At 35.1% G+C, this 22589-nt stretch overlaps 2 protein-coding genes across 2 annotated transcripts; both read right to left on the bottom strand.

The window, feature by feature from the left end:
• Positions 1-12151: 12151 nt before the first annotated feature.
• LOC136071305 (uncharacterized) lies at positions 12152-13030 on the bottom strand. The gene has a single exon (XM_065782403.1). It carries the CDS (start codon positions 13028-13030, stop codon positions 12152-12154), a length of 879 nt encoding a protein of 292 aa, XP_065638475.1.
• A 5700-nt stretch (positions 13031-18730) lies between these two features.
• Positions 18731-20351, bottom strand: LOC111987550 (LOB domain-containing protein 16). The gene is made up of 2 exons (XM_024019265.2): positions 19830-20351; positions 18731-19160 (listed from the first exon to the last, which is right to left on the bottom strand). The coding sequence occupies exons 1-2, from the start codon at positions 20139-20141 to the stop codon at positions 18831-18833; spliced, it is 642 nt and encodes a 213-aa protein (XP_023875033.2). The 5' UTR covers positions 20142-20351; the 3' UTR covers positions 18731-18830.
• Between the last annotated feature and the right edge of the window lie 2238 nt (positions 20352-22589).

Genomic DNA, 22589 nt, shown 5'->3' with positions numbered 1-22589 from the left:
AAGTGTAAGGACTTTAATGAATTCAACCTAGTATTAATGTATGCAACAACAATTGGGTTTGTCTTAGTTTGAACAGAATTGGTGTGTGCTTGCCAGCTTGGAAAAAAGAAAACTCGGCTTCTAATTGTCATTTGAATTAGTTCATGCCCACAAAAGAAGTTAGTTCAAATTATACGAGGTGTAACTCTTTGTTAATGTTGCAGAGTTCATTGGTCACAAATGAATATTATTGCAATTTACAGTTAATTAGCTTACGCCCGTAACAGAATTATATTGATGTGTATTTGTAAGGCTTGTGAAAATTTAGTTCTTGATGACTATAGACTAGTGTCTCAGCTAGGCCTTTCAAAACAAGTCTAGTTGCATTTAGGTCATTCTTTGTAAAAGTTTGGTAATGCTCATGATTTAATTCTCTTGGCTTATTTTCCTACGAGGTTTGGAATTTTAGACTGAGACAGCTGGTTGAGACACTTACGCTGGTTATTGAGTGCTTATTACATGTATCAATTTGTTAACTATGGGATTAAAATTTTCTATGATTCATCTACACAAAAGATACAATCAATGATGTTGACAGCCTAAAAGAAAATCAACTATATTACATGTTACCTACATTTCTCACTGCCGAGTCTAGATTTTATTGGGGGTGAAAGGTTACTTCAGTATCAGTGTATCCATGAATGTAATTTAATTGCAGCATTAACATCTTTGGAGATAGAGATTATTCACAGTACAAGATTATGCATGTGTCTTCAATGACTGCCCTGAAGTGCCCAGAAGCTGCTGCCAGTACTTCTCATTGTTCTTATGGGACATGTTATTATTTATTTCCACCGCTGTTCAATGATCTTTACTTGGGTTAATATCCAGCATTTTACCTTACAAATCTATCATATGGCTGTCATGTTTTTGTGTNAAAAAAAAAAAAAAAAAAACAGAACAAGGAAGTGACAAAGCTGTGAAGGTAGTGACCCAAGAAGAGGAACCAACAACAACAATGGAGTGCGCCGGAAAAGGCAGGGGAACTCGTTGTTTGGCCCACCCAGAAAACGCTGTCACCGTTGCGGAGCCGTTGCTTATTGCTCAGCCTCTCACCAGGTATAAGTTTTATATATATATATATATATATATTTTTTTTTTTGAACTTTACATTTTATATGTGCCTTTGTAATCACAACCTTGGTCCGAATTTGATTGTTTTTTTTTTTTTTTTTTTGATGGGCTTCCTTGTTCTGTTAATTCGCTTAAATGGAACAGAGCCCAGATGGACAACTTGAGGCCCAAATTCGATCTACATTCATCTGGCTCAAAAATATAGCCCAGCCCATTTAGATGTTTTAGGGAATAGAATTGAGGCCCAAAAAAATGAGAAGGTATAAAAGGTGAATGACCCAAAAGAAAATATATAGAAAACTATAATGTGCTCCAACTTGCACCTCTTGGTATTTCTATTTGAGATATCCAGATATAAATCGCTTGCCTCTGTTATATTATTGAATCATCAAAAAAAAAAGGAGATTAGATATATCAAACTCTTCTAAACTGAAAAACATGATAAAGAATATATTTTTCAGGAAAAATTATCCCCCCTACATATATAGAGAAGGAAAACTTTTTCAAAATTTGTATAAATGATTGTATCTTTAAATTTTACATAAGCATTATAGTGGGTAAAAATTTACTCAACACAATAAATTTGGCATGTGACGACAGAACTTTTTTTAAACGAAAATTTACCCATTTTTTGTTCATCGACAAGAGAACTACGTATATAACTTGAAAACAACAATCTCATTATAATATAGTCAAAACACTCATATTTCACACCCTATTTACTAAAAAGGCTATTGGTACTTCCGTACTTCTCAAGTCTGACGCTCAACTATTGACTGTCTTCTTAGAAAGTGTTCTCTCTCAAGTCTGGTGTGGATGGGGTATTTATAGGTGGGTTTTAAGCTCTTACCCCAAAATTAGGGGATTGAGAGTTAGTTCCAATCCAATCTCCCCAATGCTGCCAAGGTGAAAGGATGGCTATAGGTCTAATCCTACCTTTCTCACTGTTCAGATCGATCATTTAGCATTTAATGTTGGCTGGTTGTCAATGACTCAATAGGCGACAACAATAAATATGGATGAACAATTAACTTTACATTGAGAATCCAACCCGAGGAAATGTTGATCATAGCTTGGTCAATCCCAATGAGGCAATGACTCTACTTCAAACTTCTGTTGTTGTACCATGAGTACGTTCGAGTCAGCTATGCTTCGAGCTTCACAAGGTATATGGGATGGAAGTTGCTGAGGAGCTCCTCCCCAAAAATTCCACTCGAGAAAAAGTTTCATGGGATTTTCTATTTAACCATCGAGTTATTTGATTAAGCATCTTTTATTGTTGATAAATTAAGTAACTTAAGGGGTAAAGTAGTGATTTTAATGATAAATCAAGGACAAATTAGAAATGACACTTAACAAAAGGTGAGATCCACAAAAAAAATATATAATAAATCAAGGGAAAAATGGATATTATTGCATCAATTCTGTAATGCTTATCACAAAACTCAAGTAAGAGATAATCATTCTATAAATTTTGTTGAAATTGGTGTAATTTTTCTTAATTCTTTATTAAATATTGGATAAATATAAAGTGTCCAATAACACAATTCTTCTTGGGGGGGGGGGGGGGGGGGGGGGGAGTATCTAAAAATAAATATTATTCTAATTACAACTTATTACTTTTTCTAATTATAAAAATATTGTGTAATAGTCGTGTCCTTGACATTAAACAAATAGAATATAATAAACTAGTATCATCTTTCAAGGCCATTAAACTTTAAAGCCATCATTTTTTCATAATCTTAACCAATATTATTATTCCTCATAATATTATAGCATATCCTTAGTTGTACCTTCGATATATCCTCAAGTCTTGAAGTGGGAAGTGTTTGAAAATTTGGAAAATATTCCGATTACCTGTCTGGTAAAGAGAGATCCAAAGCTCCTGTTCATCTTGCTAGTACAATAAACAGCAAGAAAAAGATGCTCCAAATCACACTCAATTTTGTAAAAGGAGATGCCATATCTTATAAGAAAAAGAAAGGGGGATCATCAAACGGTCGTTGCTCCTTTTTAAAAACCCTTTTAAAGTCATTGAAAAAAGAAAGATGATTTTGATGTTTTATTTTAGCTTTGTGGGGGGGTCTATGATTCTCATTGAACCTTAATGCATGATCGGACTGATCCATACAGTTAAGTTCAATCGGTCGGCCATAATGTGAATATGAATGTTATTGATGAACACATCACACACATATATATCAGCCATGCCCAACAACCAAGTAATGGAAAATAATATTTATAAACCCGAATTGTATATTACGACCCCACATTTATTATCAAAATGGTCTTTTGATAATCATGAAAAGGTGAACGGCGCAAATATAAATTAAAATTGTGGGGTCTTGATATACCCCAAATTGAGATTTTGTTTGACTAAAGTGAAATTGGTTGTTATTTTATTTAGATTTTAGACCTCTCCTTGTTTGTGTTGTTGTTTAGCTTTGCTTTTTCATGATTAATAAAGTCAACCAATTCTTAATTAATACATTAATTTTTCGAATACTATGTAGTGTAGCTATTTTGTATACAAATGTTAGTTTTTTAGAAGATTTGGAAACATAAACAAAAGTGATTAGGGTGTTCAATATAATGCATTAATTTAAGCATTTCAGCATATTAATGCAATAAAGACGTTCTACTCAGTCATCTACATCAATCATGCATCCCTTAATTGTAAGTTTTTTTTTTTTTAAGTCAATTACGTTTTAAGGTTTAAGAATATATCACCATCGTTAAAAAAGTGTCTTTAGATGAGTATCAAACCATGAAAAGTTATTACTAAAATTATAGTCTAATAATACTTCGATTTCTCTCAAAGTGGAAACCTAAACCTCAACTCAATTTAGGTTCATTCTCAAAAAAAAAAAAAAAAAAAAAAAAAAAAAAAAGGTTAAAATTGTCCTCATCAGTATAGAGTATGATGAAATTCAGAGGTGGACTACGTTTTTAGAACTTAAAATTGTCCTCATGGAATCTTTTAACAAACAAAGTTGTGGATGACATTACAGCAAAATAGTGGTTATCCACATCAAAAATGGAGGTCTAGAGTTTCACTATTTTGGTGTTGATTTGTTTTAGATAGTTATAATATGCTACCAATTTTGCTATGCATTTTTTTTCCCCTCTGAATCTTCAAACACTTTATATATAAAGATGTGTCAATTAAGTTACAACGCTTTTAATCAAATTTGAATTACTATATCCTATTCTCATTTTTATTTTCCAAAGTTTGATTTCTATACTTTATGTCACTCGCCACTGCAGTTAAAATTAACGGTCCAACATTAAATTTAGTGAAATGATTGTGAAATGAAGTTTGTGAAAAAAAAAAAATATATATATATATATAATATAAATTGTCAAATTTACTGGAGAACTCATCTCATGATCTGCCAATTTATAAGGAAGAAAAGAAGTAAATAATGTGAAGCCACAACAAATGGGTAGGAAAGTAGAGGATATCATGGATACCTGTTGTGTCCGAAGTAATAATAGTACATATATGAGGGAGTTTTCATTGTTTTATATGATACCATCATATAAAATATTAAGTTGTACTATGAGTTTTGTATTTGTACTTCAATTAGTTGGTAACTCTAATATTTCTAACAAAAATATAGGATTCAACTCTCCTTATCCAATTATCAAATTATAAAAAATAAACATTAAATTGTTGAACATTAAAGAAGCAATTCAGGAAGGGAAATTGAATGAGCAAAGTCAGATTTTCCTCCTCCTTTTTTAAATAGAAACCATAAATTTGAGTATATNGGGGGGGGGGGGGGGGGGGGGGGGGGGGGGGGGGGGGGGGGGGGGGGGGAGTCTTTCTTCTTGGTTGTGTTTTTTGGTGTACAAACCAGTAATATTATTTGAGAATTGAGCCTTTTAAGAGTGTAATTAATTTCATGTAAACCTTAAAGGACATTAAAATTAAAGTAGTTTTACCAAGACAAGAAAGTAGTAGTCTGTTTGGTGTGAAATGAAGTTTGTGAAAAAAAAAAAATATATATATATATATAATATAAATTGTCAAATTTACTGGAGAACTCATCTCATGATCTGCCAATTTATAAGGAAGAAAAGAAGTAAATAATGTGAAGCCACAACAAATGGGTAGGAAAGTAGAGGATATCATGGATACCTGTTGTGTCCGAAGTAATAATAGTACATATATGAGGGAGTTTTCATTGTTTTATATGATACCATCATATAAAATATTAAGTTGTACTATGAGTTTTGTATTTGTACTTCAATTAGTTGGTAACTCTAATATTTCTAACAAAAATATAGGATTCAACTCTCCTTATCCAATTATCAAATTATAAAAAATAAACATTAAATTGTTGAACATTAAAGAAGCAATTCAGGAAGGGAAATTGAATGAGCAAAGTCAGATTTTCCTCCTCCTTTTTTAAATAGAAACCATAAATTTGAGTATATGGCATTAGTCATCAACTAATTTTTTGGTATAGGCAAGATCTTATTCAATAACAATAAAATTTACTAATTGCACTAATAAAACCCACAACAACTTCATTTTCAAATAATAAAAGGTTTGAACTTTGAAGCTCCAGCGTTAGAACAAGGTGCAAGATATTCAATTGGAAGGGGAGGCAGTGACACTTGTTTGAGCCCACATATGACATAACCAAATCCTTAGAGTGTGGGATGGGATAAAACACATCCATAATTCTTCGGAAACTTGGAGGTAATGCATGCACATGTTTAGAAATGGAAATAGAGTGGCCCATAGCATGGTTCCAACAAGTCCCAACTTTTGTGAAAAGCCAATTGTTATGGCGTCAACCAAGGAAAATTATTCAATATTTCCAAAAAAAAAAAAATCCATCTTTGTACATAAATAATAAATCTCACTATAAATTTATATAAATTTAATAAGAATAATTTACTATTATATGAGAGAAGCAAACATTGGCTATAGAGTACTAATTATACAGGGCACAAGACTAACTCATGGTTATTGTAGGACTCATGTCAATCATGTATCGCTTCCAATGCACAAAAGCATCGTAGGGAAGCCAAACCCTAAAATTATAAGCATGCTACTTTTTATTAAACATTTGAGTTTTAGCCACCAACCCCTTGGGTCCTAGTGTGGCTCTTTTTCTTCCATCGCACCTAACCACCAACCCAAATCTTTCCGAATCAAACATTTGGGTTTTAGCTCTGCTCTAATCTGCATCCTAACTTTGAGCTCCGTCAATCTATATCCCAACTCTAAGAACTTCATCAAATCTGTGATGAGTCTCATCAATCTCATGATAAGGCAACTACTCATCGCCGAAGGACCACGTAATCAACTTCTCTTTGATTTGTGACAAACCTCGTTGATCTCATGACAAGTGAAAACTCGAGTAGTGTAAAATACTATAGCTTGTTTAGACCCCCAATTTTAAAAACACGACTTAATTATTTTTAATCTAACCTATCTAAGTGCAGAATAAGAGTAAATGATGCACAATTACTGGAACTACTCTCTAAGCCATAACCACAAGCAAGCAACAATAAAAATAAAGATTAAAGAGTAAGGGAAGAAATATGCAAACCCAAGATAACACCAACCCTCCAAATCGAAATCAATCCACTAGTGAATAAGTTAGAGTACAAGGATATCAAAAAGATCCTCCAAGCCTAATCTACCCAAAGTACTTGAGCCCTCCAAACTCTAGTTACCAATGGACTTCTTAAAGTCTTGTCTTCACTAGTTATCTGGATCCCGCAATACCACCTGATTGCATCCGCCAAGCCTCACCGACTTCTTTTGGAAAAACTCAAATGCTTCCCAAACTCTAAAACACTCTGAATATGTGTGAGTTGTGTTTGGGTACAAATCTCCTCTCAAGGTATAGCAATGAGAGAGAGAAGGATAAGAGACTACAATAATTTCTCACTAAAAGATGGATAGCTCTTTCTCTAAAAGGTGGGTGTATTGTAGAAACCTCTCTAGGGTTTTTCTTTGAATAGCCTCATTTCACTTTTACGGGTAATAGGGGTATACATAGTATGGGTGACAGGTATAAAAGTCACACTTAAAATCTTTCAGGTAGAGAATTTCACAGGTCACTCGGGACTTGGCCTGAGTCACAAAGTGACTCGTGAATTATAGGCTAACACTTGACTCTTCAGCTTCCAGCATGTGATTCTCATGAGACTTTCATGGGTTGCACCACTCGTGAGCCAAGCCGCAACATCAACTTCCTGAGCAATCTTTACCGACATAATACTAAACCCAATACAATAAAATCCCACAAAATACAATGAAATAAATTAATGCAATTACAAGTCATGGAATAAGTCAACATAAATGTTATGTGAAAAATCATAAATTAACAATAAGGTTCTTGTTGCCAAAGGACTGGAGAGCATAAAAAAAATATTTTTATTTGATGTGTTGATGAACAATACCTCAGAAGGTATATTGAGGTACTATTCATAGATACTTTTTTTTTTTTGAAGCAATTTGTTAAGCTAATGGGTTTTAATGGAGTATAGCATTTTGTGTGTGTGTTGTTGTTGTAATGCTAGTTTGTTGATTAGAATGAATGCTTCGAGTCTAATGATCTAAAACCACAAAGTTTCTTTCTTTCTTTTTTCTTTTTTATGGTGCAAAACGAAGGAAACGACTAACTATGACTACTCTACCTAGATAAGACCTATTAACTCCATATTTTATGGGAAATCTGAACTGGAGGGGCCTAGACAGGGACTAAACCAGAAATTTGAGTTAAGGAGTTTGGTTTTACTATTGGCTATGTGTAGCAATTTTAACCTTTGACTCTACTACTACTTAGCTGCTAATTTTTTTTTTTTTTTTAAGAATTTTTTAAAGGGTAGGATTGTTTATTTTAAATAAAATTGATAAATTGAGCTTAGCTTACTTTTTTATATTTCTAGTTTTACTATTTGTAATTTTTGTTGTTGAGCTTCTTCTTTTTTTTGGCTTGTATATTTTGTTTTAGATTTTAGATCTATAAATTTTTTTATAGTCACTAAAATGAGGAAAATACTAAAACTACAAACTTTTTTATAAATTATTGATGTGATAAGTGGTTACTAGTAAGTAAAAAAAGTGATGTGAATGGTGGACTCATGTGTGAACAATAAGAATTTGCTACCAAAATAATTTGTAAAAAAGTTTATGAGTATAGCATTACTCTTAAAAGAATCAATTATATTGTTTTAGAGAAAAAAAGGTAATTTTATAAAACAAAATTGCTAAAATTAATACACATATATATAATAATTTTTTTTTTTTAAATTCCCCCCAATCCGAAGGTAGCTACGTCCCTGGGTCTAGACAAACTTGCAAGGAATCTCAAATGAGATATATGTAAACATTCACTTGGATGAATTTGAGTCATAATAATGAAATGTTAGTCTCACTCAAAACATTTATTTTTCTTTGTTTGACCATAGTTATCAATTTCTTGATCGTTAAACATTGAAGTTCTATGTTTTTTGACAGATACAATTGAATTTTAATTTATATTGTCAACTCTATGATAATTTCTTTTTATTATTAGGCTAAGACATCAATTGATTTTTGGTATAGGCATGATTCGATCCTCTGCTCTTATTTAACGACAATAGACTTTACCAGTTAAACAAACCAAAACCCACATTAAAGTTCTATGATTAATTTGAAGAACTGTTGGCAAAATATAAAAATTTTAAATAATACTTATACTAAAATTAAAGGATTCATGCCAAGAGTGCGTAGGTTGTAGCTCAACTGGTTAGCACTTTTTTTTAAGACGTTCAAAATTCAAATTCCCCCTTCTGTTGTATAGAGTCGGCTCCATGTATGTTGGGGCCTAAAGTGAGAACTAAATAGAGGCCTTTTATATATTTAAATATCAATTAAATAATAATTTTTTATATAAAATCTATTCTACTTGCTTGTTTAGATGCATAACTACTAATTAAATTTGTAACAACCTGCAACTTATGATTTGTTGTGAAAGTGTTGTGTACATAGCATTTCTCATTAACTAATCGGAGCTTAATTAATACTCTTAGAGCATCAGTACCCAGCATGCTATATGGTATAATATGGTATATTTTAGCATCAAAGCACAAAAAAGCTCATTAGCCAATCTTCCAATTGTAAAAAATTCTACAATTGTGCTACAATACCATCCTCAATATATGATGGTACTATAGCAAGCTTCTATAATTTTTTATTATATTTTATTCTCTCTCTCTCTCTCTCTCTCTCTCTCTCTCTCTCTCTCTCTCTCTCTCTCTCTCTCTCTCTCTCTCTCTCTCTCTCTCTTATATATATATATTACTTTTTCTCTCTTTCTTTCATTTCTCTCCATCTTCCTTCTCTTCTCTCTCATTCTTGTTCTTGTTCTGCTCTCTCCTCTCCTTAAACCCGAAACCCCCTTTCTCTCAAACCTGAAATTATTGTGGTGGTGGTGGTAGTGGCAGAGGTAAGCACATGATTTTAAAAACCGAAACGGGGGCAAAACCAGATTTGTCTCTGGTTCCCAGTTTTTATCGATTTTTGGCCTTTTTCGAGATTAGATTGGCATCCGTTTCCCGATTCACCGATCAGACCAGCTGGTCCAATTTGATTTTTAAAATCATGGGTAAGGGTGGGTGTGGGTTGATCTCAATTGTGGAGTGGTTTATGATGTGGTTTGGTGGCGTGGGTGTGGGGTTTTGATTTGTGTAGGAGTGGGTTTTAGGTCGATGGATGGCGGCAGTGTGGTAGGTTGTGGGGTTATGGGTTGTGATTGCATGAGGGTGCTAGTCGTGGAGGTGCAGTGGTGGGGTGGGGCCGTGGTTGTGGCTGGGTAACGGTGGTGGTGGTGTGGGTTTCGATGCTAGATAATGGTGGCCATGGTGGTTGGGTAAATGTGGTTGTAGCTAGGTTCCGATGGGTTTAGGTTGGATTTTTGGAATGAGTTTGATTTTGGGTGGGTTCCGATGGGTGTTGCCATGGTGGTGTCTGGTGGTTGCTGGATCGGCGTGGTTCTGGTTGCAAGATCGGTGCTGGGTTTTGGCCGTGGGTATGGGTGGGGTTGGGTTTGCTTGCTAATGAGTTTTGGTGATATTTTGGCCATGGGTGGTGGTGGTGGAGGTGGTGATTAATGGTGGTGGTGGGTTTGATGAGTGTAGGTGTGGTTAGGTTTTTTTGGGTGTTGCTAATCGGTTGTGGTTGTTGGTTGCAGTAGTAAGGAGGGAGAAAGAGAGGAAGAGGAAGAGAAAGAGAAAGAGAAATAGTAAAAAAATAATAATAATAATATTTAAATAAAATGGCAAAAAAAAATGTTTGGGATGTTGGGTGTGTTGAAAAATGGTATAATATAATAGATAAAATAACTTTTAAGATTGTAAAATATGATAATTTGTATAAATGAAATGATAATACTCTTACAAATAAAGATACACTTTTATTGGTTAATATTTGAGAGTCTTTTATATTTGGTGGCCTAAGAGCAATCGCATTAGAGATTGCAAAATAGAAAAAGGGGTTAATTTTACTCATTTTAACCAAAAAAGCACCTGCATTAGTGCTTACAAAAAGTGTGTATATATCCAAAAATGCTATAGTAATTGTGCATATATGCATGGTTACTATAGCTTTCTATATATTATTTTAATATTTTTTTTCTCTCCCTCACATTCTCTCTCTTCCCCTGACTCTTTCTTCAACCCATAATCTTTGCAACTGATAACCCAACACTGCCAACCACACACAGACCAACCACCACAAACAAACCGACCACCGCAACTCAGCATTACTAGCCACACACAGACCCACCACCACAAACAGACCCACCATCGCAATCCAGCACTGCCAACCACCACCACCGCAACCCAACACCACCTACCACCACCACCACAACACGGACACACTGCAAAATCAACCAAAATCAAACAAACCCACACACAGACACACCAACAAAGATAGAGAGAGCATATTTGTGAACTTATGGTTGTGAGTTGGTGTTTGGGTTGATTGGAATGGTGCTTGTGGATCGTGGATCGTGGATCGATGCTTATGGATCATTGATTATGAATCGTTGCTTGTGACTATGAGGGAGAGATGGCGAGGCGATTTCAACTTAGAGGGGGAGAGGGAGAGGCAAGTTTCATTATAGAGGCAACGATGTGAATGCAGAGAGAGAGTTTCAGATGGATTAAAAATGGAGAGTTGATAAATAATAATACAAAAAAGTGAGGGAAATATTATTTAAATAAAATAAATGGTGGAATAGACAAATTAATATGAGTATTTTATAAAAATAAATGTATAAAATAATTTTTTTTGGGCAAAATGGCAGAAATTTTACATCTAGATGCTCCAAGGCCTACCGCCTACTACATTGAGCCTTCCTATCTCATAGGACTTATCAAAAAATAAATTAAAATTAGAAAAAATAAATTAATTAATGGATTCGTGCCGTTTACCTTCGGGCAAAGGCATTGTAGGCAAGCAAGGCACCGCGTGGGCCTGATATCTACTAGCATGAAGCCCATATATGATGCATGGACGGCGGCGGATGTGACTGTGATGGAAAACCATCAAATCCCTTGTGAGATTAGCACTTACTCTCTATCTCCAGACTAATCGCCTTTAAATCGGCGATTTGGGTGATCTGACACGAGATGAAAAAAAAAAAAAAAAAAATCAATCAATCTTGGAAAGACAATTTGAGTAGTAATATCCAAGATTTGATCTGCAGTGTCTGAATATTTTGAACTTTTGGTAGCAAAAGTCCAAGCTTAGGAAAGGAATAGAGTGAAGGTCCCACCTCTAGATATCTTGGGACTCCCAAATCTCCTCAACTCTCTCTCATATGTCTTGCTGGTCTCTGCCTAAATTTAATTTCAATATTATTAAAAGGTAAAAAACTATAAATTTTTTCACAACTTTTAGTTATAATTTTACGTATAACAAAATGTGATTGACTAAAAAAATATTATAAATATATGCAAATCTGATTGTTAATTACATACTGTCTGATAGGTTGTGATTAAAAAATTATAAAATAATTTATACTCATAAAACTACTCCATTANCTAAGATGATTCTTATTTCTCCGAGCGGTGGTCGTGATGCTTCCTCTACCTTCCCTTTCAATTTCTCGTCCTTGTGGTCTCGTCCAAGGAAATTTCTTAGCTTCCCTTGCCTGATAAGATTCTCAATCCGCTGCTTCAAATTAAAGCATTCGTCCGTATCATGCCCATGATCTCTGTGGAAGCGACAACACTTATTCCTATTGCGCTTGTTGGGATCTCCCTTCATCTTCTCTGGCCACTTCAAGGAAGGCTCGTCCTTGATTTGCATAAGGACTTGCTCGAGTGGCACGTTCAAAGGGGTGTACTGTTGATTCCGTGTTGAAGGGCCTGCTTTCTTCTCTCGATCCTTCTTATCTTCTATTCGTCCCTTCTTAGGATGAGGGCCTTGTTCCGACTGACGCATTGGGTTGGCTTCGACCTTCTCAACTCCCTTCCTCTTCTTGGCTATGATAGCATCCTCCACATTCATAAAGTTCTGGGCTAAATGAACTAGTTCAGCCATGGTTTGAGGCGCCCGTTCATATAACTTGTGGATATACAAATCAGAATGAACCCCATTATAGAATGCCGCCAGAAGGAGCTTATCATCCACCTCGTCCACTGCCAAGGCATCCCTGTTGAACCGCGTGATGAAGGACCGCAAACTTTCATTCTCCCCTTGCTCTATGGTTAACAAGCTAGACGAAAAACGTTTGTGCCTCTGCCCTCTAATAAAATTATTAACAAACAACTTGCTTAGCTCTTCAAAGGATGTCACTGTGTTAGGAGGTATTTTGCTGAACCACACTCGTGCAAGTCCTTTGAGGGTAGTAGGAAAAGCTCTGCACATTATTTCATCTGGAACTCCTTGAAGGTGCATAGTAGTTTTGAAGGTGGCAATATGGTCAAAAGGATCTCACGTCCCATCATACGAATCTAACGAAGGCATCTTGAACTCAGGTGGCAAAGGGTGAGCATTGATGGAAGCCACAAAGGGGGAATCAGTCCTGTGAACTAAGTCTTCTACAGGGTTTGTTTTCCTCATATTCTCCCTCATCTCGTCCATAACTCTTCTCATTTGATCCATTTCCCTTTCCAAATGAGGTACCCTCCGTGAAGCGATACCCCTTGACTGGTTTTCAGGTTCAACATTCCTTTCCTCTTCTTGACTTTAGGCCTGTTCCTCGATGTTCCATTCATAACGCTACTTCCTTAAAAATCAAGTTGTCTGACCAATTCCTAGTTCTGGCGAGTTAACTCCGCCATAGCAGTGGCCATGGATTGCATGTGTTGGAATGAAGATGGTTGCATGGTGGGTGCTGATTGACGGTCGCGATGAGGGTTACTGGAAGTGTCCCTACTTTGTTGAGGGCCTGGACTAGTAGCCATATATCTTGTCCGAACCATTTCAACCCTTTATTGGAGAAAGAAATCACAGAACTTAACAAATTAAGTTCAAAGGGCAACAAATTTCTTTCCCACAGACGGCACCAACTGATGAGTCCTTGGAAATCAGTGGGCTGAAAGGTCTTCGGGTGTTGATGACCTTGAAGGGTGAGTCCTGAAAAACCAAAGAAGATCAGAGAAGACCGGTGGAGGCCGATCTTGAATCCTCCGATGGTAAAGTTAGTGGATTGAAGTAGAAAAGAAAGCACTTCAAAGACTTCACCAATTTTTCTCCAGAAATAAAAAGTGTCCTCCTACCTCTGCGTAGAAGGGTCTTTATATAGTGTTAGCATGACAGTTATTTTTCTTATCGTCGTAGAGTTTGGAGGATTTAGAGGTAACGTCCATAACTGTCATGGAAGTTACCTCATCGGGACTTGTGTTCAACAGTTAACAGAAGGCTTGGTTCGCAACAATGTGATTCTTGGCTTTTGGAAGAGTGCCATGACTCTTGGAAAACCCCGTCTGTCCATCATTAAGGACGGACGAGGATCGCTGCTAGTACGTCCCCCATTGGACGAGTGAATGAAGGACGAGTGGAAAAGGACGATAAGAGAGGGACGAGCGTAAGAGCCACTCATTCTCTACTTTGTACATTGTCATGGACGGCCATATGGACGAGAAATCAGCTAAGCACTTTCCTTACACCATCAGTTTTCAAACGATGCTAACTAACGAAATTGTTAGAAAAATGATGTTATTGTGAAAAAAAAAAAAATCCATCTAAACATCATATCCAATGTTATGAAACTCTACCACCACCTTTCCTTTCCTTTTTCCTACGTTTTTCTCAATAGTGCCACACATGCTCCACCACACATCTCACATGCTCTCGTGTGTCAAAACATGACTTTTGCCACGTGTCGCCATCTTATTTTGACAAGTCAGGCCTATCTCCACATCATCGTAGACCACAATCAATGTCACATTAATGCATCCTAGCTACCACGTCAACAAAGGTTGCCATGTAATTAGTGCCACATAAGCAAAAGTGATCATGTCATCAGTGCCCCTTAAGCACCAAATCAACCCTATCTACTATGTCAGTAGCCACATCAATGTTAAATATTCACTAACTTTGACTTGTGTTTCTCACTAAGTATTTTATGTTGATTTCATATTTTCGGTATGTTTTTCATGTGAACTGTCTAGATGGCCTAGAAAGATATTTCTCGCCTTATTTGCATAACTCTGTATGACATAAATTACATTCTTTGGTCCCAATCCATGCAAAACTTTTTCTAGGGTTGCAAACTTTGGCTCTATGTCACAGAGGAACTCAAGAATGCCCACTTAAAAGGAACATCTGTCTGAGTCATATCCCTCGTCTTTTGGATTAAAGCCTATTGCAATCAAACAACACTATACCCCTCATTATTTACTACTACACCTGCACATCATCCACTTGAAATTCACAAAACAATAGCTCCATTATGTCTGTTCAAACAATAGACATTGTCTCTTCTTCTAACATATATTTTATGCACTTGAGGTTTTCATGTCCCCATACTTTCCTCCAATTGTGTTGTGCAAGATCCTTTGACGGGACAGGCAATCGGCACAGGTCATATACTTTGGTTCTTGTTCAAGCTCTCCATCTTACACATTTCGATTTCTACCTATGGATTTTTAGTAGCTATATTGTCACCCCTAGCTACCCTTAATTGCACTTTGGACTTCTCGACTTGGCTATGCACTTCCACTCTGAATACAACTTTAAGTGTTTGAGGGTCTATTATGATTTGTGATCAATGTCTAGTGGTACTTTTAGTTACATTTTTTGTTAATTTGAAAAGCAATTAACATCGTTTACTACTTTTAGTCACAATGCTATTTTGCTTTTGTATCATTTGCTATGTTAAGGAGACCGTTTTTCATGGCCTACACTTCTCTTCACAATAAACCTCTTATACTTCGAGTATAACCTAATGTTGATTAAGCAAAAGACCTTACTAATTGTCATTCGCTATTGAGTACTACTTCCTCATTTGCTTTTCTCTTATATCTTGGTGCAATAAGAAACAAACTGTTATTAATGACTTACTTTATTATTGAGATTACTGACACTACCTTAGAGGAATATACAAGTGTCCTTCTATCTTTTATTACTCCTATATATTGTGACAACAAAAGTGACATTTAGATTATTCATAAAAATTTCTTCCGCAAACAAACCAAACATATTTATATTGAGATCATTGTCATTTTGTTTGTCATAATCTTCTTTAGGGCTTCTTACAACTCCATTCTATTGCATCTCATGATCCGTGTGAAGACATCCCAAAATCAGATTCTCATGGCATTTTCGTGATCTTGTATTCAAATTAAAATTAGGCTATTGCACTCCATCTTGAGTTTAAGGGGCTGTTAAATTATTAGACTCAGAGCATTCGCATCAGCTCATTTATAAATTTTTCCATTTTACATATTCAAAACCTACTTTTTCTATTTTACACACTTAATTTTACAAGACACCTAAATCAGTCTGTTTATTATACACACCTATTTAAATAAAATATTCACACTTCCCTATTTTTTATTATATCTCCCAACTACCCTACGCGCCCCCTCACTTATCAGATCACCTCTCCCTCTCTCTTCTCATTTTTTTCTTAACAGCCCTCTCTCTTATCTCTCTCTCTCTCCGTCTCGTTCTTTCTCAAAAAACTACTAGCCCAGATATCCGTCTTCACCGGCCGTTCTTCACCGGATTCAGAAGCTTTCTTCACCGCCGATCCAGAAATCAAGCTCCGGTAACCCAGATCGCGTCTTCACTGGCCGTTCTTCACCGGATTCAGAAGCTTTCTTCACCGGCCGGTCCAGAAATCAAGCTCCGGCGACCCAGATCGCGTCTTCACCGGCCGTTCTTCACCGGATTCAGAAGCTTTCTTCACCGGCCGGTCCAGAAATCAAGCTCCGGCGACCCAAATCGCGTCTTCACCGGCCGTTCTTCACCGGATTAGAAGCTTTCTTCACCGGCCGGTCCAGAAATCAAGCTCCGGCGACCCAAATCGCGTCTTCACCGCCGATCCACGAACCATGCTCCACGAACCAAGCTCCGGCGACTCAGATCGTGTCTTCACCGGCCGATCCACGAACCACGCTCCACGAACCAAGCTCCGGCGACCCACGAACCAAGCTCCGATCTCTGTGTCTTTTGGTTTGTCTGTGTGGGTTTATTTGTGTGTGGGTTTGTTTGTGTGTTGATATGTGTTTGTGTGTGGGTGTGTCTGAGGTCATTGTGCACGGAATGGGGAGAGAAAATTTGGTGCGAACTGGATAATATTATTTTAGTATATACACGAGCTACAGTACCCGTGTATATTTACACGGGTACTGTAGCTCGGGGAAAAATATGGATGGTTTTACATATTTTTACACCCACTGATGTGGGTGTTTTTTTGCTCAAAATGTGCAAAATTTACACTATATATGTATTTTAGAAGACTATAACTGATCTGATGTGAATGCTTTCAATTCCCCTCTAAGGCTCATTGTACTATTTTTGTACCACTTTGTACTATTATAGCACACATGCATTACAATCTTGTACTTATTTTGTACCACTAGGTTTTTTTTTTTTTTTAAAGAATGTACCACTAGGTTAATTGACCTCTATATATAGACTCTATTTATACAGTACTTATTTCATTCAACAATATATTATTGATGTCCCTTACTTTAACATTTATGAACCTATAGTATAAAATATAGATTAAAACATGTATATACATGCATATTTTTATATATAGAAAAATTAACCTGAAAAGTAGGCTCGGGAAATATGTTAAAATATAAATCTTAGATTTTATATGCCTTAACCCTTAGCATAGATGAACCAATCTTAAACCAATACTGATATACATTTAGTTTAGTCCCTTCCTCCAATTTATTGTAAGCTAATAAACTAGTTTTTAAAGTTAAAATAAGTTATTTATGAACAGTTTGATTCACCTAATATACCTGTAAGAGAACTATATTTTTCTTTGAGTGGTGCTTGTAACAAATAAACCGAGACTAACTTCAAAATAAGACCATTTCCTAATTTGCTTTGCTACAGGATTAGGAGAACCAAACTATTTGATGTTAATAGTTTCCAAAATACTCAATCATGATGTATCCCTCTGCATTCAATCAAGGGGACATTTTGTCTATACATATGAATACAAAATCATAAGGTTGTCATTATTAAAATTACATTAAGAGTACTAAACTACTAATGTTAGGTGAACCTACTTATTAGCACATAAACCCTGTGCAAGTGGGTCCATTGGGTACTCACATCAAGGGAGTGCTTAGCTTCAACAAGAATGATATCATTCACCTCTTCACTAATCCCTATACAGCCAAATCAAAAAATTTCAAAGCAAGCTAGCTCTTCAATTCATCCCAAGGGGACGAATTCTTTCTTCTTCTTCTTCATTTTTTTAATTTTTTGAGCCGGGGGACAAAAGAAAGATCTACATTTTCTATATATTTTCATATTTTGGCCCCCAAGAGTTCCTTAAAGTCAACACTCATTGTTGACTCTAGAGCTAGCTAGAGAGCTAATGACTAGTGAAATTTTCTACATATGTTACGTTAGTTTTACTACTAGCATTATATTAGAAGCATGAATACGATTTTTTAATCTAGTGAAGATAGGACAGAGGTAACCAATCATCTTGGCTAATGGCTAAGGAAGAGTAAGAAAATATAAACATAAATCTTTGGGATTCCCATTGATATTGTAATTAAGTATGTGTTATCTAGAACATCTCAAACCATGTTTGGCTCTTTAAATAAAACAACATAAACCGCATGTGGGATGGGAAGGACAATTGAGAGTGATATATGTATCATTATTGAACTTGATAGGTGAAGAATGTAAAACAATTCAAGCTGACCCAAATTCCAAGACTTAACGTGGAGTCGCTCCATTATTGTTGTTCAGTAAAAACTACATTATCTTCATGAAGAAAGTTAACTTTAAGTCTTCATAGTAATAAAAGAGAGGGAGAGAGGGGCTCATTTCCGAGTTCTTGAAATTAATTTTGTTTGTTCTGACAAAAAGGAAAATTAGTGATTGGGACAAAAGATTAAAAAAAAAAAGTTCAGGGACATGCCTATTTTAGGCTTATCAGTCATACCCAAAAACTTAGAAATTCTCATTATATACAACATTTGAGCATAGATCATCCTCATCCTCATCATCATTAACATCAACATCATATTCTTCAAAGAGACATGATGAATTAGTTCCTCATCATTCTAAGGGCTAGTGCTTGAAGCTCACCCAACTGACCCAAGTCATTGCCGTAAGGTCTTTTCTTAGAACAAGGTTGGACTGAGCAATTCTCTCTACAGCTTTGTATTTCTTGCATGTACATTCCATCATTGCTATGGTCAATTGACTCAAGTGAGCTCTGAGGGGAAATGGGATTCATGTAAGTTGGATAAGTTGGAACCATTGGCACCCCAGCAACGTTATTCCCTGTCCACTGATTCTCTATGTTCCTCGAATCAATTAGGCTTTGAGCCAGTTGAGCCTTCACTTGAAGCAATTGTGCTTGCAAGCATGCCACCTATAAAAAAAATATAATTAGATTTTGTTTGTACATTGCTATTTTATGTAACCAATCATAGACTTGGCTTTTGAGGACTCGCTAAAGCCTCCTTAGACGCTTAATTTATCAAGAAAATTAGAAGAAATTTGCTTTGGTGCAAAATTTTTAAATTGATTGATGTGAGGAGTGGATATGATTGGTGCCCATTAACGAGAAGTTGCAATTTTAGTCATCTAATTGATTCAACTCCTTTTTTTTAATGATGAAAAAGGAAGAGCCGTATTTATTTTTTATTTTTTTTTTTAAATGGGAAGAACAAACCAAAAAAAAAAAAAAATAATGATGAAAAAGGAAGAGCCGTATTTATTTTTTATTTTTTTTTAAATGGGAAGAACAAACCAAAAAAAAAAAAAAAACACATCTCCAAGAATTTTATCTTGAACATAATTTATGCAACAAAAAATGACTAATGGAAGGAACCAAAAAATAGAAGGAAAAACAACTTAACTCAAAATCTCATCAGAAGGCTTTGTAAAATCGTACACCTAGCTCGCAACCCAAATAAGAAATAGCTTTTAGCCCAGAAGGAAAAAAAAAATTGTAGATATGCATGTAATGCCAGGCAGGGAAAACTAAATAAAAAAAGACAGACAATTAAAAAAAAGAAGAAGAAATATTGAAAATAACCTGTTGTTGCAAGGCAAAAATGTGAGCCACACAGCCATAAACGGGGTCTCTAATCCTTGCTTGAGCTTCATAGGCAATAGTGACAACAGCCTCACAGCGATCATGAACTGGGACATGCAACAAAAGTTTGGACACATTACTAGCACCAAACACCTTGTGAATGGCTGCAAATCTAGCAGGACCTTGTTCAGAGCAAAAATAAGGAGCAAAGATACAATCTGTGGCACACTTTCTTCTAAGAAACTTGCATGCCCCACAAGGAGAGCCAGTAGCAGTGGCAGTAGTTCCATTATTCCCAGCCCCAGATGCCATAGTAGCAACTAGAAAGAGAAAGAGAAACAGAAAGATACAGTGAAACAAGGGAAGGAATAAGAGACAGAATAATCAAAAACAATTTTTAGGCACACGAGCACACTAGGAAATGGTGCACAAAAAAAATGAAGAAAGACTTATGTGTGATATGGGGTATAGGTTGGCTAGGAAAGTGGGGCAATGAAGTTAAAGATACATAGAGAAGGGGAAGTTTATAAGGAGTGTGAATGGGAGACATAGAGGGCCTATGTGCCGGGTTCTAAGGGAACATTTATTAATGGGTTTGCTAGTTTTTTCTTGTTTTTGTTTTTGTATTTTTATTTTTTTAATATATGGGTTAGAACTTGGACTAACTTATAGACTTTTTTAAGAGTATGGTTTAATAAGTAACTTTGTAATATAATATTTGGGTAAGTTTGATTTTGGGGATTTAATTTTCCGCCGAACGCCGCACCTGGGAACTGCTGCTGTTTGTCGCTTTGTGGATACTGCCACCTGCCGGTTTACTTCTACCGACAACAGCACTCATACCACACTCATGCTTTTGGGAGCTACTTTGTTTTTTGTGGTAAACATTATAATCTTCAAATTTATAAACGTGTGTTCTAAATATTTGTTCTCCCTCTCTTTCAAAAGAGGTGGAGTTTCTAAAAATAATAAATGTATTATTGGTGTCTGTATATATATTTGGAGAAGTCGTTGCACTAGTAAAATGGTGTATGTTTGGCCGTAACTTATATTTTTAGTAGCTTATTTGTATAGTATTTATTAAAAATTTAAATTTTGGTTTTGGTTTTTTTTTTTTATATTAAACGTGTGATAAAAAGTTAAAAATGAACTTATTTTAAAAAAAAATTTAAAGAGTTGATTATTTACCAAAATAACTGAGACAAAAAACAATAAACTTTATGCAAATAAAATAAATAAAAGTCATTCGCACTCTTTAACTTGATAAAATTTGTTAGAAATGAGTTGTTTTAAAAAGATGAGCTTAGAGGGAAAATGATTTTTAAAAACAATGATATTTAGAAGAAAAAAAAATTTCTAAGTCACCTTCTCAAATGTAAACTTTGTGTGCATTTAGATCTTATTTAGTCAACTTTATTACTTTTTTTCCTTACTATTTGCGAGTCTTATGTTATTTAAATTTTATTTTTTCTCAATAGTACCAAAAAAAAAGTTTGACAAGTTGTTCCACTCTTTTACGGTAGCATTGGCGATTTTTTATTTTTTATTTTTTATTTTTATTTTAAATCCCGGAGTGTGAAAGCTTGAAATAGGGACACCAAATTGTCATGAAACTAGTGCTTTTCTTTCTCAAAGTCTTCAATCCTAAGAAAGTCTTGACATTGAAGCTGGGTGACCCTCGTGCAATAAGCTCAATTTATTACATGAGACAAAAATAGTAGCTTAAAGTGGCAACAAACTAAGCTGCTTTGCACATAGGCCATCATTTCCACAAAGCAAATGACCTCTCACTAATCACTAGTATATCGCACCCCTTTTTTCTACTTTTTTTTAACCAGAGGAAAAGCATTAATTATTTATTATAACAATTTTTTTCATAGCCATTATTATAACAAAAGTTAAATACATTGAAGGATGGTCATTTCTATAGCATCCACGGAAAGGTATGATACAAAAAGTTCGAACGCTCATAATTTTGTAATTTTTTTTTCACTAGCGTCTTCAATTGGATTCGTAGGGGTTATTCATCCAAAAATTCTAGCAATTATATTTGTCGAAAAAAAAAAAAAAAAACAATATGGTTGCATGGCTTTTCCGGTAATAATTCATTGTTGTTATATATTCAAGAGTCATGTTAATAAATGTCCTTAAGACAAATTGTTAATAAACTATCTTAGAAAAGTTTTAACACAATTTTTATGAAAAATATAAAAAACCGTTAAAAAATTTAATTGTTTTATCATTTTCTCATAAAATATTTTTAAAAATAATTTATAAACTAATGGCCCATAAGGCATCCGTTAAATTTTCCCTACATTCAGAACTAATTGCCTAAAAAAATACTCAATTACTAACCTCTTTTTTTCATGCTATAAAGAAGAGAAAACCGAAAATTAAATAATGTCATTGAGCTACAAGTCTCTTTTACATTTACTTATTAAAGTCTTGTCTTGCTCTTTTAAGTTTTATCAACCATATTATCTTACCTATCACCATATCCACCTACATGGTTGTCGGCCTCCTCTCTCTCCCTCTCTCTCTCTCTCTTAGTGACATACTTATTACTTTTCTCTACTACAATTTCCTACATTTAATATGTTGTGTATTTTATATCTCACTCATTTTCTTACCCATGCGGGTTGCACGTTAGCCTGTAGCCTAAGCTACAAGTTTCTGGAGAGGATACACCATCTTTTGAATCATCAGCCATGGGAGAGGAAAACAATTTGGTCTAAACTTAGAATTTTCAACTCACAACAC

This window comes from Quercus suber, unplaced genomic scaffold (genome assembly GCF_002906115.3).
Source record: "Quercus suber isolate HL8 unplaced genomic scaffold, Cork oak 2.0 scaffold_301, whole genome shotgun sequence".
NCBI lineage: Eukaryota > Viridiplantae > Streptophyta > Magnoliopsida > Fagales > Fagaceae > Quercus > Quercus suber.
The sequence above is the reverse complement of the archived record's forward strand: the minus strand, read 5'-3'. Positions and strand labels throughout refer to the sequence as shown.